The sequence below is a fragment of the Cotesia typhae genome, unplaced genomic scaffold, assembly GCF_013202065.1.
Source record: "Cotesia typhae breed Kobodo isofemale line unplaced genomic scaffold, CoteBio_Ctyphae scaffold_58, whole genome shotgun sequence".
Classification (NCBI taxonomy): domain Eukaryota; kingdom Metazoa; phylum Arthropoda; class Insecta; order Hymenoptera; family Braconidae; genus Cotesia; species Cotesia typhae.
Genome location: NW_027423778.1, coordinates 232,862 through 244,994, shown reverse-complemented (window position 1 = coordinate 244,994; position 12,133 = coordinate 232,862). Strand labels below are relative to the sequence as shown.

The 12,133-nt window shown below is 30.0% G+C and overlaps 2 protein-coding genes and 1 long non-coding RNA gene across 10 annotated transcripts in view; 1 reads left to right on the top strand and 2 right to left on the bottom strand.

The window, feature by feature from the left end:
* Syt4 (Synaptotagmin 4) overlaps window positions 1-6,974 on the bottom strand; it is a 41,312-nt gene extending 34,338 nt beyond the window's left edge. For both annotated transcript variants that reach the window (XM_074257982.1, XM_074257983.1), the window contains exon 1: window positions 6,909-6,974. The gene's annotated coding sequence lies outside the window, so the exon portion shown is untranslated. The remainder of the gene's footprint in view (window positions 1-6,908) is intronic.
* On the top strand, window positions 5,604-8,640 carry LOC141537143 (uncharacterized). Of its 2 annotated transcripts, XM_074257984.1 has the most exons (4): window positions 5,604-6,190; window positions 7,700-7,819; window positions 7,914-8,085; window positions 8,534-8,640. In XM_074257984.1, exons 1-4 carry the CDS (start codon window positions 5,975-5,977, stop codon window positions 8,572-8,574), a joined length of 549 nt encoding a protein of 182 aa, XP_074114085.1. In that variant the 5' UTR covers window positions 5,604-5,974; the 3' UTR covers window positions 8,575-8,640. The 2 variants fall into 2 exon arrangements, 1 of the variants encoding a protein (XP_074114085.1); XR_012480873.1 differs by lacking the exons at window positions 5,604-6,190; window positions 8,534-8,640 and adding an exon at window positions 7,039-7,173 and having other exon boundaries at window positions 7,268-7,819; window positions 7,914-7,942.
* Window positions 7,179-10,191, bottom strand: LOC141537146 (uncharacterized). 6 transcript variants are annotated; one of them, XR_012480879.1, is made up of 6 exons: window positions 9,745-10,191; window positions 9,405-9,603; window positions 8,722-8,850; window positions 7,950-8,632; window positions 7,392-7,825; window positions 7,179-7,310 (listed from the first exon to the last, which is right to left on the bottom strand). It is a non-coding gene; the product is annotated as an uncharacterized LOC141537146 (long non-coding RNA). The 6 variants fall into 6 exon arrangements; XR_012480881.1 differs by lacking the exon at window positions 7,179-7,310 and having other exon boundaries at window positions 7,559-7,654; window positions 7,716-7,825; XR_012480882.1 differs by lacking the exon at window positions 7,179-7,310 and having other exon boundaries at window positions 7,519-7,654.
* Window positions 10,192-12,133: the final 1,942 nt, after the last annotated feature.

Here is a 12,133-nt window from a genome sequence, read left to right as displayed (position 1 = left end):
TAAACACTTCGCAGAGCTACTAAACAAAAAAAGAGGAGATCGAAAAAACAGTAAAAGAGGCAGAGAAAGAAAGGAATGATGAAAATACAAATCGTATAGACAGAGAAGATGAAAGAAATGAGTGGGATGAGAATATTTGCAGATTAGAATTCAGAAAAGCTATAGAAAGACTAGGAAATAACGAAGCACCAGGGAAAGATGGTATAAAAGCGAAATTCATAAAAAATCTGCCTAGATCAATGAAAGAGGAATTAAGAAGAATTATTAATATATGGTCAGAGGGAAAGATGCCAAATGGATGGGAAAAGCAAGAATATTGCCAATATTCAAAGGAGGGGATGAAGAAAAAACAGAAAACTACAGAGGTATATCATTATTAAATATTGGATATAAATTACTAACAATGATAATGGCTAATAGGATAATGGAGTGGGCAGACAGAGAAGGCAAGATAAAAGAAAGCCAAGCTGATTTTAGAAGAGGGAGAGGAACAAGGGACCATATATTTATGTTAAATGCGCTAGTAAATAACAAACTAAAAAGAAAAGAGAAACTATTTGTAGGATCCATCGACTTAAAGGCAGCTTTTGAAACAGTGGACAGAAAAATCTTGATAAAAAAGGTAAAACAGGCCGGAATAAGTAGAAGAATGCTTAAAATGATAGAGGAAATATATAGCAAGACAACAAGTGAGATTCAACTAGGAAATAAAAAAACGGAGCAATTCGAAATAAATCAAGGGGTCAGACAGGGTTGCGCTTTAAGCGCAGTTCTATTTAATTTATTTATAGATGACATAGAGGATGTAATAGAAAAAAAGAGCATAGGGGGTACAGTGATTGGTAAAAAGAAGGTAGTTATTGGAAAATATGCAGATGATGCAGCAATAGTGGCGGACACAGAGGAAGGGCTAAAAGAAATGATAAAAGAAGTAGAAAAATATGTAGACAAAAACAATTTAATAGTAAATGCAAAAAAAAACAAAAAATAATGATCTTCAGCGGAAGTGGGAAAAAAAAGAAAGCAAAGAGGAAATATAAAGAAGAAGATCTGGAAGTGGTTAATCAATTCAAATACTTTGGGTACAAATTTACTACAAAAAACTCGAGCAGGGAGCATGTTAACGATCTAGTGAATAAGGCGAACGCCACTGCTAATGCTACCTAGGAACTAATAAAGAGGACAGACAGGAATAACGCAAGAGACAGGGTCTACCTATATAATTCGCTGGTAAATGCAGGATGTATGTATGGAGTGGAAGTATGGGGGTCGGAAAATGTAGAAAAAATTAAAGTGATATATAACAAAGTGAATAAAATGGCAATGGGGGTTGCAAGAAATACACCAACTTACATCATCAGAAGAGAATTGGGAATAGAATACATAGAGTACATATTAAAAGAAAGGGCACTCAGGTATCTGGTAGATATAATGAAGCTTGAAGATAACAGATGGCCAAAGATATGCATGAAAGAAGAAATGAGAGGAATAATCAACAAAAATCCAACAAAGTGGGGAAAAAAAGTGAAGAATTTTCTAGTGGTGATAGGCATAGAAGACATTATAAGGAGAATATACGAGGAAGTAAATGTGGAAGAAATAGAGGAAAAAATGAAGGAGGGGCTGAAAAAATACAAAAAAAAACTAGAAAAAAAGGAAAAGCTGCTAATAGAAAATTCCAAATATAACGAGTTTTACAAAGAGATATTACAAGAAAGTGAAAAAAGCTATTGGAAAAAAGATCAAATTAAAAGTGAATACAAAGAGGTATGGGCAAGAACGAGATGTGGAAATTTGTGGAGAAGTGGAAAAAAAGGGCAAAAGAATTGGGAATGCAGAATATGCAAGAAAGAGGAGGAGGCACTGATGCATTTATTAAGCTGTTCAGAGATAATTGAAAGAATAAGTGAAAAAGGGCAACAAGCAAGAAACAAGTGGATGGGCGAGCTAGAGGGGGAGTTAACAAGAGAAAGATTAGTGATAATTTTAAAAGGGAAAATAAATAAGGAGCTGTGTATATATGTTAGAGAAATAGAAAGATTATTTAAGGAAATTGAATAGTATTACAACATTGTATGTCAGAAAGGCTGTCATTAATATACAGGGATAGATACTAGAAATAAGTATGAAATAGTATTAAAAGTATTGTAATGCGAATGTGATATGAAAGATGAGGTGTGTAAAAAGTTAAAAGAGAGAACAAGTAGTTGAATATTAAGCCAAAACTAGTGTATATGGAAATGTAAATAAATAAATTAAGATACAGTTTTGTAAAACGCAGCATGTGATACAAATAAAAACGATATTCTATTCTAATTCATAATTATATATGATTCATTGAATTTTATCCAACCACGTGAGAATTGGTTAATTCATTCGGAATTTATTAGGCAGTTTGAAAATTCAAAAAATAGTGTGTTACGTTCCCAAATTTTGGATGTAATTAATTTTTTATTTAATAAATTTATTTAAATCCCGATTTTGACCTGATTAGGAAGTCGATAGACTCCAAGTGGGTCATGTCACTGATTCCTCCGCGAAGTACTTTATTTTATAATTTAATAATTCAGATTTTTAATTTATAAAATATATATTTTTAAATTTTCAATTTTCAATTTACCTGCCTAAAGGTAGGTAATGGATAGAGTGCCTGAACGCTGGCTAGCGCTCTGGGCGATTTCACCAGGGTGAGAACAGCTTATAAGCGCTCTCACCCTGGGGGTAATAGTTAGGATATTTTTGGATAGAATACCCGAACGCTGGCTAGCGCTCTAGGTAAAGGAACCAGGGTGGAACGCTGATAAGCGCTCTCATTCCTAGGTGAAGGTTTTAATAAGTACCCATTTTAATTGATTGACAATTAAATAAGTATTTATTAATAAAGGATTAGCAGGCTCAGCCTCGGACCAGCAGAGATTGCTCATCTGCTAAGTCCTCGGACTGACTGTTCCAGAGGAAGTCTGGAGACAGAATGTATGTTACAATAATAATTACAATGAGTTTTATAATAATTTTTAGCGACGTTGCATCTCAGGTTACCCTATGTGAACATCAACGCAGTCCAAATCCCACAACGTAGACTGTTTAGTCTACTGGGCTGCGTTGACGTTTCATAAATCTCTTATCTCGAGGTATTTCCGTTACGACATACCTCGGGTAATAATTAATTAATTAAAATATGAATTAATTGATTAAAATATAATTTAAAATTTGCGAGAACGTAACAAGTGTTTTATTAAACTTTTATCACTTTTGAGTTCGATGGTTTTTTTTAATTACTACGAAATTTTTGGTCTGATTGATTCATGTTAAAGTAAATCATAGGATTCAAAAAACTGCGTCGAATCCTCTCAACCGCGTGAAAATCGGTTTTTTCATTTCATAATATATTACATACCTAGGCCAATAAAATAAGAAAAGTCTCAGATCACATGTAATTGTTGGCCGAGGCGAAGCCGAGGTTGACAAACATGTGGTCTGAGGCTTTTCTTTTTACTGGCCAAGGTGTGTATACTATTTTTCTTCTCGACGTAGCCGGAATGTGGCAACTTTGCTTAGCGCAGCGGCCAGAAAGTTGTCACTTTTCGGCTGGAGGGCAGAAAAAGTTATTGTAGCTTAAAAATTTAAAGAATAGTATTCTATTAACCTTCTATCAGACTTTTGAGCTAACATAGAACAGAACAGCTAACTCTTTGAGCTTGAAGAGCTCATAATAACATATAAATTATATTTTTGAGCTCGAAGAAGAGCAACTTTAAGCGCTTAGGTATGAAATTAGCAGAACTTTGCAAGGTCAACCGTTTTCCTATTTTTTTTATAGAGAGTAGGAAAAATACATTTACGTATGCCAGGACCAAATGTTTGGCCTGGGTATGTGGGCTCAAATGTCAATACCGACTAAAAAACTTCTTCTTTCCTTTCTCCACAGATGTTATGGGGAAGTTTGAATCGGAGCCGTGTTAGCATTACTTCAATCCAGTCCATGTTGAATCTCACGAAGCCTGCTCCTGGTTATTGGTCCCTTTCGGCGGTTTCTTCTTTACAGAGGCGCCGCGCGTAGGCTGCGACAGCTAACCAGTTGTCCTCTGGCTTGAGCATGTAGGGGATAGCGTGATGCCTATAATTTCTTCGGTGCTGCTTCTGCCATGTAGCGTTTCCTTCTTCATCTTCGCTCTTGCCTCCTTAGAGTTGTCACCGTTTACTTTAGCATCGTAAAGTTTTGCCCTCTCAAAACACTAGTAAGTCGATAGATGCGGCTCCCGCTATGACCGATACGGCTGCTTCGGATACCATGCGATAGGCGCAGGTAACCCTGAGAGCCCTTAGCCGCTACACGGCTACCCTCTTACGCTGATATCTCTTTTGCTTCAGGATGTCTGCCCGTATCTCTGCTCCGTGCAACAATACTGAGTGGACTGCTTCCAAAAGAACTCTTCTCTTTTTGATTCGTGGTACCATCGTGCTGGCCATGATGCTCAACAGGTTTAATACTGTCTTGTTTACTTGCGAGGATGCGTTTTCGAACTGTTCTCTGAAAGACAGCTTTTCATCTATCACTACTCCCAAATAACGAATTGTTCTTTTTGACGTCAACGCTGTTTCGTCCGTGTCTTCGCGGCGAAAGGTTTTGGGAATCATTTGTGTCGAGTCAAGACGACCCTCTCTGATTTATGCTTAACAAGTTTCAGGTGTACACACGTGTGTTTCGAGCCAGATTTCGACAGCGTCAATAGTTTCCCGAACCAATACCTCTGGGATTTCTAGGAGCTCGTCGTAGTCCGCGTTCTATAAGTCAGGCCCCATAACTGAACTTTGCGACACACCTGCCGTTGTATCATGTTCCTCAGGGCCCTCTCCCGGGAAAAAATGAATTTGCCTAATCATATATATATATATATATATATATATATATATATATATATATATATATATATATATATATATATATATATATATGATTAGGCAAATAATGAATTAATGAATGTAAGTTTAAAATTTACATTTGATGAGACATAATTATGTACATAGCTTTACGTTTAATTATATATATGATCATATATCAAATAAATATGATCAGATATAATCATATGTGGATTTATACATAATCATATACAGCCCTAGATAACTCAGGTCTAATCAGATCTAATCGTGTATAGACTTATATAAAATATACATATAATATATTAAATATGATTAAATATATTTTATATAAAAATTTATATATTATCATATATAATTCGATATATTCTATATATAATCTTATATAAATATATATGATTAGGCAAATTTATTTTTTCCCGGGTGGTCTGATCAAATCTAATTATACATAGATTTATATATAATCATATATAGCCCTAGATAACTCAGGTCTAATCAGATCTAATTATATATAAATTTATATATACTCATGTATGGATCTAGATAACTCAGGTCTAAACAGATCTAATTATATATAGACTTATATATAAGGGGGCGTCCATAAATTACGTGAGATGTTTAAGGGGGGGAGGGGGTCGAGTCAAATCTTATCTAATCTTACGTTGGAGAGAGGGAGGGTCTCGGCAAATATCACGCAATTTTTTTTCTGATTGAAACAAAAAAAAAAATTATACTATTTTGGTCCATTTAATCCAGATTGTACATGATTAAGATTTTATCTCAAGCGTAATCGTAATACGATTAAGATCATTTATTAATTCGTTCGAAAGAAAATAATTTCATTCATACTTCGACGTTACACATTTACTCACTGTCAAACCACCATATTTGTTTTATACCAAATAGCTAATTTAATCTGAATTTACGGCACAGTGTAACCTATCCTTTATTTTCGCGCCACTGTCAGCTGAACGCGCGACTCGATGAACGAGAGCGTACGAGCTGAGTGGCAGCGACAAACGGACAGGTTCCAACCTGCTTTGTTTATTCTTATAAATGTTTTACTCGACTCAGTGCATGCTCTTACTAATTTAAAATGAGTTATCAAGATTTTTATAACGCATACGTCAAAAGATACGTCTATCAGACGAAGAAATCCTGCCGGGACGATGTAATAAAATTATGGAATACAGCGAAGCAAAAATTCCCGAAGAAAGAAGAGTTAATACATCAAATTCAACATGAGATTGAACGGCTTCTCCGGAAAGCCACTGAGAGAAAAGTTCGGTCTACTTTAGCATTCCTTCAAAAGGTAGGTTAAATATATTTTTTTTTAAAAATACTTTTTTATATAAAGTTTATTGTTACAATTAAGGAAGTCCTTTCGCTCCAGTTGAGTCACAACAACAACTGTAGTAGTCAATATTCGATGAATTAAAATAATGAACCCATCAAAATTCCTAAAATTAAAAAATAAATAGTATATAAGGCATTAATCCTTGAAACTTTGAAAATTAAAAAAAAAATAGTTAAATACAAAAATTAATTTGGCTATTTTGAATCAGCTGCTAGTAACCTGTCCGTGATTTGGCAACGCCATATTTCGGTTGTTTAGATATTTATTTGCACAATATAACCTCAACCATGTTAAAGTTCTTGCAGTCAATGTAAATAAATAAATTAATTAAAAATGTTAAATCACAAAACTATAACATTATTAAGTAATTTTATAAGTATGTATGAAAAACACCGCAATTAAGTTAGCGTGGAAATTCTATGGAATTTCTTCAACCAAATTTGGAAAAATTGCTCCCAAAATGCTCTATCATAATCCGTAATTGCTCCAGTAATTAAATAATTATTTGCAATCTAAATTACAAAAATTATTTTATTTATATCTCAGAGAATTTATGTTTTTTTCAATATTTTTTCAACTTAATAAATTGCTCCCGATTCGTTCTTTCGATATTGGTCAATTTTATTTGATAGTAACTTTTATTTATTCATAATTTATTGAAATTAATAATTACAATTTAAATGGCCATCTTGAGGCTATGATGACGTCACATCATTAGAGTCGCGCAGTAAGAATCCGGCGAAGGGAAGAATTGTTATTATTACTGTTTGAATAGCCATTAAATGATGACGCCATGAGTGGGAGAACGATGCGTTTGGCGCATGCGTACGAACAAATTTAAAACGCATGCGCACTTATAGTGTTTAATGTTTTCAGTATGAATGACAGCAGGGTAGTAAAAAAAAGATAAGTTAACTATTACAACTTGTAAACAATTGGTAAATATTTGTTAAATCATAATTTTTAGTTACAAAAACTTTAAATATTATGAAAAATATACTTTAATATTTAATTTATTTTTTTTTCATTCAGGTTTTTTTATATCTGGGAGCTAGCTCTCAAGTCGGTCAAGATCCTGTAAATAAACAAATTGTCAACAACCATTTAGCTGCACAAGCTATCATTTGATCTTATTAGGTCCGGGGTAATTTAGTACCTGATTTGGATCCCCTTGGTATTATGAGAACCGATGCAGTACATATACATTACGCTTTCCGCAAAGGGGCACCTAAATTTGTTCTCCAACAATACATACTTGAGGAAACCAATATGGACTGTGTGTTTAACCTTTCATCGACAAAATTCATCGTGTTATTCCCCGCCGTCTGGAAAGTGCTTACTGCGGACACATTAGTATAGAATTCATGTCCATCAACTCGTTGAAGCAGTATAACTGAATTTATCGAAAAATGGAGATTCCTGGAATTATAGAAATTACTAACGATGAAAAACGTTTAATTTTAGTTCGTCTTACACGTGCCACCGGTTTTGAAGCATTCTTGGTCCGAAAATGGTCATAATATCTGTCGTAAACCGTTAAATCAAATATTTACGCAGTTCGCAGCATTGGATGCAGCCGATTACGTAAGTCTTAAAATTATAATAATCTCTAAATTTAATTAGTAATACAAATTGAATGATGGGTTAATTAAAATCAACAAACATTTATTATTATTAGGGTTCTGAAGATGTTAAGTACCACTTGGAAACTTACATTGAACGTTTGAATCGTGTAATAAGCAAGAACATCCATCTGGTTGTCGTCATTAATCCATCTCATTTAGAAGCTGTTGATCCCGTCGTTCAAGGAAAAACGGCTGCCGAGCAATTTTATTGTGGGGACGGAGAAGGTAAAAAAGTAACTTTTGATCATTTTTTTTTTTTTTTTTATTATTACACTGATAACAATACTAGCTAGATTGAAGACAAAAATTCCTGAACCAAAATTACTCGCAAGGAAAAAAAAATAAATTTTTGAGTTAAAAAAAAAAAATTAGCAAAGAGTTTTTTTTAAAACTAAAAATTTTTTGATTTTCAAGAAATTTATTGTTTTCCTGATAAAATTTTTTTTTTCTTAAGTCAAGGTAAATTTTCTACCAGTTATATCAATAATTTTATTTATTTATTAATTAAATTTTTTTTTTTCATATTTTAAGGTTATGTCTATTTTTGTATTCAATTATATGTTTTTCTAACACATATTTTTCATTCTTTTTAATGCATTTGTGCTAATTTATAATAATAATAATAATAATTTTTATTATTATTTTCTTTTTATGGGTGTGGATCAAATCGAAGAGCTGCTTTTTCCAAAAGAGGTTATCTTGGATGTTACATAAGACATTTCCATGATATTTCCGAAGAGAATTTCGTTTAAATACTCGACATCTGGATTTGCTATGAATATCAAGATATTATAATAAGCAAATAGAATTTTCAATTAACAAAAACTTAATAAAATGTTTTTTTTTATGTAAAAATGTCACCTTATAAATACCAATTGCTGTTTATGACTTTGCTAATCTTTGAACAACGACCGTCTTGATTAAATACATAAAACAATATTATCGAAAAAAATTAAAAATTAATAAAACTTGTTGACTTATTTTATCTACCTGAAAATTATTCTTGTAATTATTTTTTTTTGAATATGATTAAAAAACTAAATAACATTAAAATTAAATTTTTTTATATAATAAGAAATAATAATATCGATTAGCGTAAGAAATTTCAGGTAATTATATTTTGATTTTCATTATTTATATATAATTTCAAGCTTTTTATTTTATAATGTTTATTTCATATCAAAAGCTATAGTCAAATTAAGTACTCAATTTCAGGATTGATAATAAACTTTAATGCTGATCGGTCATTAAAAATTTTCTTATCTCCTTAATAGCAACCACTTTAATTAAATTATTATCGAGCTCTATACCCTAATTAAGATTAATGAAATTAACACTTGACCCGGTTTATTTATCTTAATAGTTTAAATTTGTGTTTACTTGTAACTCTTTTCATATGATAGAAACCCTGTGAAATACGACCGCATTTATGTACTTAACATTCCCATGCGTTAATACTACTGTCGTTCATTTCGATAAATGGTTTTTAGTTTTTTAGATATTATTTATTTATTATTATTGTATGAAAATTTACAAATACCTACCAAAATAACAGCCAGTAAACAAATTGAGTTTTTCTCTTAAAATAGTCTGTGATATCGGGGAATAATTTACCTGAAATGTCACTAAATATAACATGTAATGATTTGTTCAAGGCCAATTGCTTGAAGGATAATCAAACGTTGACTTGTATAAGCAGACATAAAAAAACCTCTCATTTGAATATAATCTTCAGTAGCGTACCTAGATGAAAAAAAAATAACAATTAAAATTAAAATTAATTTATCGTAAGTTTCTAATCTTTTTTTTATTTGTAGTTGATTCATCAATGTTTAACATATTTTTTAATCTTTAGTTAATTAAATGTAAATATAATATACTTACATAATGAATGAAACTTTCATAATTTAAACTGATGATTAATCCCAAATAAAGAATAACTAAGTTGTTAAGCTACATTAAAATTGTACATAGAACCCTGGTTAAAAATATTGATTGAAAAGGATGAAATTAGAATACTTTTGAATAATTTCAATTCTTTTTCATGTATATATAGATATACAGTTCACATAGGGTGACTGATTCCCAATACTTTTCAATCAATATTTTTAATCAGGGAACTTTACAATAAAAAAAATTAATTTTTAATTAATTAATTATATTAAGATTATTAATTAATAAAAATAAAGTTATTATTGCCAATATATTTATACATCCATATATAAATATATTTTAGCTTTGGATAAAACTTCTATTTCGAATTAAAAACTGATCTTTTATGATTAAAATTTCGAACGCAAGTAAACTATTTTATTTAATAAATGCATAATATTGCTGTGACATACAATTAATTAAAACTGATCAAGCAATTTTGAGTAAAAATTGTGGAAGCACGTAGTGACAAAATTACCAAAGAAATATGTCATAGTTGCTCTACGAAATTCATTTTGAATTGAATCACTGAAGTCTTTCATTAAAAAAAAAATGTAATGAAATATATTCCATTGCCTTAAAAAAAAAAAAAAAAAAAAAAATATATATATATATATTTTTCATTAAAATTGCGCAAGTAAATAAAAGAAGAGTATTATGCTATTTACAATATTATTATATCAATATTACCAACATTTCAAACTAACTTTCTCAAAAGAAACTATTAATGTTTGTTTATTTACTGTAATCAATCACTTATAGTAAAATGTTACAAAAATTTTTTTAAGTAATACTAATGTATAAATTGGAGTATTTTATTTATTATCTCTCCAAACTCCATACATACATCACGTCACGGTTATGATCGAAAAACTCGAAAAACTATTAATTAATATGAATTTTCATGAGAGCAATAATTAACATACAAAAAATTTGGGTAGACCTCTATAGCCATGAAAGTGATGACTTAAATAACCGATAACATAGGTTCCGATGACTTGAATTCCTATAGCCCAGATTCCGATTACCAAGATTCCGATAGCCAAGATTTTTAATTACCAAGATTCCGATAGCCAAGATTTTTAATTACCAAGATTCCGATAGCCAAGATTTTTGATTGGATATAATCCCATTAACCCAGAATCCCGATGGAGTAAAATTCCAAATGCATCTGTGAAAAAATTTTTATTCAGATAGGTGGCGCTATTTTATTGCAGCTCATATTTTCCATAATACTTTAAGACTGTTTACATCAAACGACAGCACATTATAAGGAGTAATTTAAAAAATTTTTAAAGTTTTAAAATTTTGATTCTAATTCCGTATAGAACTAATTATATTTGTAATTAATTAATTAATTAATTTTAAATAATTAAATAGAAAGGTATAACACCAAATTAATAATGAATTTTTTTATTTTAAGATTTTTTAATTATTTTAATATAAAAACTAATCACTCAAAATTTATAAAATTTTATTTTTCAAATATACCATAGCTACTATTAGAAAAATTTAATAATGGAGAAATCCAGATACAATGCTTTAAATAGTTATTTAAAAATGATCTAGGTTGGTCAAACATTAACGAAATTAAAGCTTTATTACTTCTAATTTTTTTGGTTTTTAAATGTAGTATTAGAAAAAAAAAAATAAAAAAAAATATCATAGAGCTTCCTTCTATTTTTTATGTTAATAAAAAAAAAAAAAAAAAAATTAGGAAAACAGTTGACCCTGATGAAGACCATTTCTACAACTTCCCACTAATTCCATACCTAGGCACTTAAAATTGCATTTATGACGTTTTTCGAGCTCTTCAAGCTTTTGAAAAAAAAATTTTTTCGATTTAATTCAATTAATAAAAATTTTTAAAAAATTATTAAAACTCGGCTAATGTATGAAAAATTTTTTAATATATATTTGATAATTTTAAGAATTTTATAACAAATAAATTGTAACAAAAAAAATTTACATTTAGAATTTACAAAAAATAACAAATGTAATTTTATAAAAATAATATTTTTGTTCAATAAAATAAAATATTATAAAGTGAGTGCTACGGTCACTGAAATTAAAACTTTACATGACTTAATTTGTTACAATAAAATATAACTCAATTTTTATCATGACAGTTATGATAAATAATTATTATTGAAAAATTTTATTCAATATTTTTATACATTTTCAATCAATATATTTTTCAGTATGTTGAAATTTATTCTAATTTATATTTCACTGAAAAAACAAATTTTTATAATATTACAAAATTAGCGCTTCCGGAGAAATTATTTAACTAACTTCATATATTGTATTTATTAAAAATTATATACTTATAATAAAAACA